This window comes from Galeopterus variegatus, unplaced genomic scaffold (assembly GCF_000696425.1).
Source record: "Galeopterus variegatus unplaced genomic scaffold, G_variegatus-3.0.2 Scaffold13086, whole genome shotgun sequence".
Lineage (NCBI taxonomy): Eukaryota > Metazoa > Chordata > Mammalia > Dermoptera > Cynocephalidae > Galeopterus > Galeopterus variegatus.
Window position 1 is genome coordinate 23434 of NW_007739197.1, and position 6249 is coordinate 29682.

Genomic DNA, 6249 nt, shown 5'->3' on the forward strand with positions numbered 1-6249 from the left:
GAGCAAATGCTTAGCAAATTAACAGTCAGGACTTGAACTCAGATCTGCTGATATGTTTCACCTCTTGTGAAACTGCTTCCTACACCTTAGTGTTATATGTTTTGGGTTTAATTCTTTTTGGCCTCTTTTTTCATCTTTGAAAAGATCAAAATTGACCAAGCTTTATAGGGTCAGTTCTGTGGTGTGTGGGGGCTTTTTTTGTTTTTTTTTACATTGTACATTTTTATGGGGCACAGTTTGTTGTCTCAATACGTGCATATGTCGTGTAATGATCCAATCAGGATAGGTAGCATATCTATCATCTCAACATTTCTCAATTGTTTCCGGTTTTAACATTCAAGGGCTTCTTTTCTGGCCATCTTGAAACATACAATACGATATTATTAGCTATAGTCACCCCAGAGCACCAGAACTTATTCTTCCTGTCTGACCGTGACTCTGTAACTTTGTACCCGTCTACCAGCATTTCTCCTCCTGTCACTGGTGACCACTATTCTACCCTCTGTTTCTCTCTCTCTTTTTTAATTAATTTTTCTTAATTGACTCATGATAATTATATGTTTTTATGGTGTGCAAAATGATACTTGGGTATACCTCCTGAAGCGTAACTTGTCGAACTTTTCTTTCTCAAGAGCAGGGAGGACGTGCTTACCAATGAGCATCAGAGAGACAAAGAGAGGGTTAAGTCACTACAAGTGACTGAGTTTTGAAAGGAACTCAGTTTGGAGCAATATCACTTGCCCTACAGAGACCTCCTATGAAATATAAACAAATCTTCCTCTCAGTTTTCCCCTCCTTTCCACTCCTTATTCTACCCAAAACGTTGGTCTTCACATTTACTAAACTTTTCAAACAGCCTAAAATGGACTTGAGTCATTTGTGTTTCTTTTCCATTTTTCTTCCTGCGTTAGATTTTCATGATAAACCTCAAGCGCAGAAAGGACAGGCGGGACCGGATGCTGCGCACACTGCACGAGCAGGAGATTGAGGTCAAGATTGTCGAGGCTGTGGATGGAAAGTGAGTTGGGGTTTTTCCTTCCCTTGCAAATGTGGCCGCAGTGGGATATGCCTTCTGCAAAAAGAGTTGGTGGGACTCTAAGACTCTTCAGTCATTGGAGGACAGACACATTTTTTTATATAGCCATGTGCCCCTGTAGTAGCACTTAAGTTAATTGCACCCTGTAGAGCAGCCGTGAAATCCACTCACCATGCCGTGACCTTCGGTTTTCATGACACTGAAGACTCATGCTGGGTGTGGCTTTCCCCTGTCTTTGGGGGTTCCTGCAGTAGCGCTGGTGGTTTCCTGCTCTCTGTGGTGTAACAGAAAGAATGTGGTCAGGATTGTGTTCAGAGCCTGACTTAGAGCACTGTGCTGAAACTGGGCGACCTGGAGAAAATAAACAGAAAATTGCATAAAGGGTTTTACGTCCTGTTGCATGAGATGACTGCCACAATCTGCTTGGGGTGACCATGTTGGCCACTTTTCCCAGAAACGTGGCAGGAAAGTCACCTGGTTGGATTCCTTCAGGAGATTTTGTTGTTGTTATTTTATTTTGTTTTGCCTTGCCTTGCTCTTTTATTTAGCATCCTAAACCATTTCAACACATTGATTTTTGCAAAACATGCATTTCCATGTTATTTGTTAGTGTGACTTTGTTCTCTGTTTATATACTCCCAAGGAGTATGGACAGCAGCTCTTGAAGTTCTGGTGACTCCCTTAGAGAATTTTATCGGTGTGGTCTGGACACACATCAGAGTCCCCAAGGAGGGTTAAGAGGGCACTTTCCTAAGTCCCATCTCAGACCTGCTGAGTCATGACCTCTGGGGCTGCGCCCAGGATCTGGAGGTGATTCCTGGATAGGGATTCCATATAAAATACAGGACCAGTTAAATTTGTCTGAAACATTGCATGGGGCTTAGTTATACTAAGAAAAAAATTATTGTTTACTGAAATTTAAATTTGACTGAGTGTTCTTTGTTTTCACTTGCTAAATCTGGCAACCCTATTTTTGAGTGCAGTAGTAGAGTTTGGGAACCACTGGCTTCCAATACCCGCAAGATCCCAGACCCGTTCATAGGCCACATGAACCAGGGATGCTAGTTGAGTTGTGAGAGTTCTTTATATGTTCTGGATATAAATCCCATATCAAATGTATAATTTTTAAAAAATCCTCCCAGTTTATGGATTTTCAGTTTCATGATGGTGTCCATTGATACAAAAGAGTTTTTAATTCTGTTAACATCCAATTTGCATTTTGTTATCTCATTTCCTGTGCTTTTGGTGTCATATCTAAGAATCCATTATCAAATTCAAAGCCATAAAGACTTGCTCCCATGTTTTATTCTAATAGTTCTACAGTTTTATGTCTTACATTTAAATCTTTTTCCATGTTAAGCTAATTTTTGTATATGGTATGATATAGGGGACCAAGTTCATTCTTTTGTACATGGTTATCCAGTTGTCCCTGCACCCTTTGTTGAAAAGACTGTTATTTCTCCATTGAATTGTCTTGGCATCCTTGTCAAAAATCAATTGACCATAAAAGAAAGGGTTTATTTCTGAACTCCCAATTCTATTCACTTGATCTAACTTTCTCTCCTGATGCCAGTACCACAGTATCTTGATGATTATAGCTTTATATATAGGAAGTATGAATCCTTCAACTTTGTTATTCTTTTTCAGGATTGTTTTAGCTATTCTGGGTACCTTGCATTTCCATATGAATTTTAGAATTAGCTTGTCAAATTTCACAGAAAAAAAAAGGCAGCTTGGATTTTTATAGGAATTGCATTGAGTCTATAGATCAATTGAGGGTGTATTGCTGTCTTACCAATATGACGTCTTCCAATTCATGATCATAGTATGTCTTTCTATTTATTTAGATCTTCTCTCATTCTTTGAATGATGTTTTGCCATTTTCAATGTAAAAGTCTTACATTTATTTTGTTAAATTTATTCCTGAGTATTTTACTCTTTTTGATCTATCATTCAATGAAATGTGTTTTGCTCTTTTTGATGCTATGGTTAAATGAAATTGTTTCCTTAATTTTATTTTCAGATTTTTCATTGCTAACTGTATAGAAATACAATTTTTTTTTCTTGGTGGCTGGCCAGTAAGGGGATCAGAACCCTTGACCTCAGTGTTATAAGCACCATGCTCTAACCACGTGAGCTACCAACCAACCAGCAATTGATTTTTGTATCTTGATTGTATGTCCTGCAACCTTGCTGAACTCATTTATCAATTCTAATAGTTTTTTTCTTTGTGTGTGTCTATTCCTTAGAATTTTCTATATACAAGACCATGTCATCTGCAAATAGAGATATTGTTATTCTTTCCTGTCCAATCTGGATAGCATTTACTTTTTTTCCTGCCTAATTATCCTGGCTAGATCCTTGACACAGTATTGAATAGAAGTGGTCAGCACAGACATTCTTGTTCCTGATTTTAGGGGGAAAGTATTTAGTCTTCCACAATTAAGTTTGATATTAGCTGTGGGATTTTTACAGATGACCTTGATTGGGTTGAAAAAGTTCCCCTTTAAAACCATTTTGTTGAGTATTTTTATTGTGAAAAGATATTGGATTTTGTCAGATGCTTTTTCTGTATTTATGGAGATGATCGTGTGGCTTTTGTCTATTAATATGATGCATTACTTTCATTAATTTTTATATATTAAACCAAACTTGCAACCTGGTGATAAATCCAATTTGGTCATGCTGTACAAGTATAATCCCTTTTATATGTTGCTGGATTCTGTTTGCTAGTATTTTCTTGAAGATTTTTGCATCTATATTAATAAGAGATATTGGTCTATAGTTTTCTTGTGATGTCCTTGATTTTGTATCAGAATAATACTGGCTTCATAGAATAAGTTCGTATGTGATCCCTCTTTTCCTATTTTTTGGAAGAGTTTGTGAAGGATTAGTATTAATTCTTCTGTAAACAATTGGCAGAATTTTCCAGTAAAGCCATCTGGTTCTGGGATTTTATTTGTGGGTAATTTTTTGATTACTAATTTAACCTCTTTACTTGTTATAGGTCTATTCCAAATTTTTATTTCTTCTTGAGTCAATTTTAGTAAATTGTATCTTTCTATCAATTTGTCCATTTCATCTAGGTTGTCTAATTTGTTGGCATATAGCTGATACAGCTGTTCATAGTATCCTTTCTTTCTTTTTTTTTTTTTTTGGTGGCTGGCCAGCACAGGATCCAAACTCCTGACCATGGTGTTATCAGCACCACACTCTCCCAAGTGAACTAATCAGCCATCCCTGATAGTATTCTCTTATAAGCCTTTTTAGCTCTGTAAGGTCAGTAGGGATGTCTCCTCTTTCATTTCTGATTCTGATAATTTTAGTCTACTCTCTTTTTTTTATTCATCAGTTTAGGTAAAGGATTTTCAATTTTGTTGATCTTTTCAAAGAACTCACTTTTGGTTTTGTTGATTTTCTCTACTGTTTTTCTATTCTCTAGTTTATTTATTTCCACATAGTCTTTGTTATTTCCTTCTTTCTGCTTGCTTTTAGTTTGTTCTTCATTTTCTACTTTTTATCCATTGAATTGTCTTGGCATCCTTGTCAAAAATCAATTGACCATAAAAGAAAGGGTTTATTTCTGAACTCCCAATTCTATTCACTTGATCTAACTTTCTCTCCTGATGCCAGTACCACAATATCTTGATGATTATAGCTTTATATATAGGAAGTATGAATCCTTCAACTTTGTTATTCTTTTTCAGGATTGTTTTAGCTATTCTGGGTACCTTGCATTTCCATATGAATTTTAGAATTAGCTTGTCAAATTTCACAGAAAAAAAAAGGCAGCTTGGATTTTTATAGGAATTGCATTGAGTCTATAGATCAATTGAGGGTGTATTGCTATCTTACCAATATGACGTCTTCCAATTCATGATCATAGTATGTCTTTCTATTTATTTAGATCTTCTCTCATTCTTTGAATGATGTTTTGCCATTTTCAATGTAAAAGTCTTACATTTATTTTGTTAAATTTATTCCTGAGTATTTTACTCTTTTTGATCTATCATTCAATGAAATGTGTTTTGCTCTTTTTGATGCTATGGTTAAATGAAATTGTTTCCTTAATTTTATTTTCAGATTTTTCATTGCTAACTGTATAGAAATACAATTTTTTTTCTTGGTGGCTGGCCAGTAAGGGGATCAGAACCCTTGACCTCAGTGTTATAAGCACCATGCTCTAACCACGTGAGCTACCAACCAACCAGCAATTGATTTTTGTATCTTGATTGTATGTCCTGCAACCTTGCTGAACTCATTTATCAATTCTAATAGTTTTTTTCTTTGTGTGTGTCTATTCCTTAGAATTTTCTATATACAAGACCATGTCATCTGCAAATAGAGATATTGTTATTCTTTCCTGTCCAATCTGGATAGCATTTACTTTTTTTCCTGCCTAATTATCCTGGCTAGATCCTTGACACAGTATTGAATAGAAGTGGTCAGCACAGACATTCTTGTTCCTGATTTTAGGGGGAAAGTATTTAGTCTTCCACAATTAATGATATTAGCTGTGGGATTTTTACAGATGACCTTGATTGGGTTGAAAAAGTTCCCCTTTAAAACCATTTTGTTGAGTATTTTTATTGTGAAAAGATATTGGATTTTGTCAGATGCTTTTTCTGTATTTATGGAGATGATCGTGTGGCTTTTGTCTATTAATATGATGCATTACTTTCATTAATTTTTATATATTAAACCAAACTTGCAACCTGGTGATAAATCCAATTTGGTCATGCTGTACAAGTATAATCCCTTTTATATGTTGCTGGATTCTGTTTGCTAGTATTTTCTTGAAGATTTTTGCATCTATATTAATAAGAGATATTGGTCTATAGTTTTCTTGTGATGTCCTTGATTTTGTATCAGAATAATACTGGCTTCATAGAATAAGTTCGTATGTGATCCCTCTTTTCCTATTTTTTGGAAGAGTTTGTGAAGGATTAGTATTAATTCTTCTGTAAACAATTGGCAGAATTTTCCAGTAAAGCCATCTGGTTCTGGGATTTTATTTGTGGGTAATTTTTTGATTACTAATTTAACCTCTTTACTTGTTATAGGTCTATTCCAAATTTTTATTTCTTCTTGAGTCAATTTTAGTAAATTGTATCTTTCTATCAATTTGTCCATTTCACCTAGGTTGTCTAATTTGTTGGCATATAGCTGATACAGCTGTTCATAGTATCCTTTCTTTCTTTTTTTTTTTTTTT

The 6249-nt window shown here is 35.3% G+C and overlaps 1 protein-coding gene across 1 annotated transcript in view; it reads left to right on the forward strand.

The window, feature by feature from the left end:
• Nucleotides 1–6249, forward strand: part of LOC103581453 (procollagen galactosyltransferase 2-like) — a gene marked incomplete at its 5' end in the record, with an annotated part of 29760 nt that overhangs the window by 17623 nt on the left and 5888 nt on the right. The window contains one exon of the mRNA XM_008563283.1: nucleotides 912–1018. Within this exon, the coding sequence (XP_008561505.1) occupies nucleotides 912–1018 (107 nt within the window). The remainder of the gene's footprint in view (nucleotides 1–911; nucleotides 1019–6249) is intronic.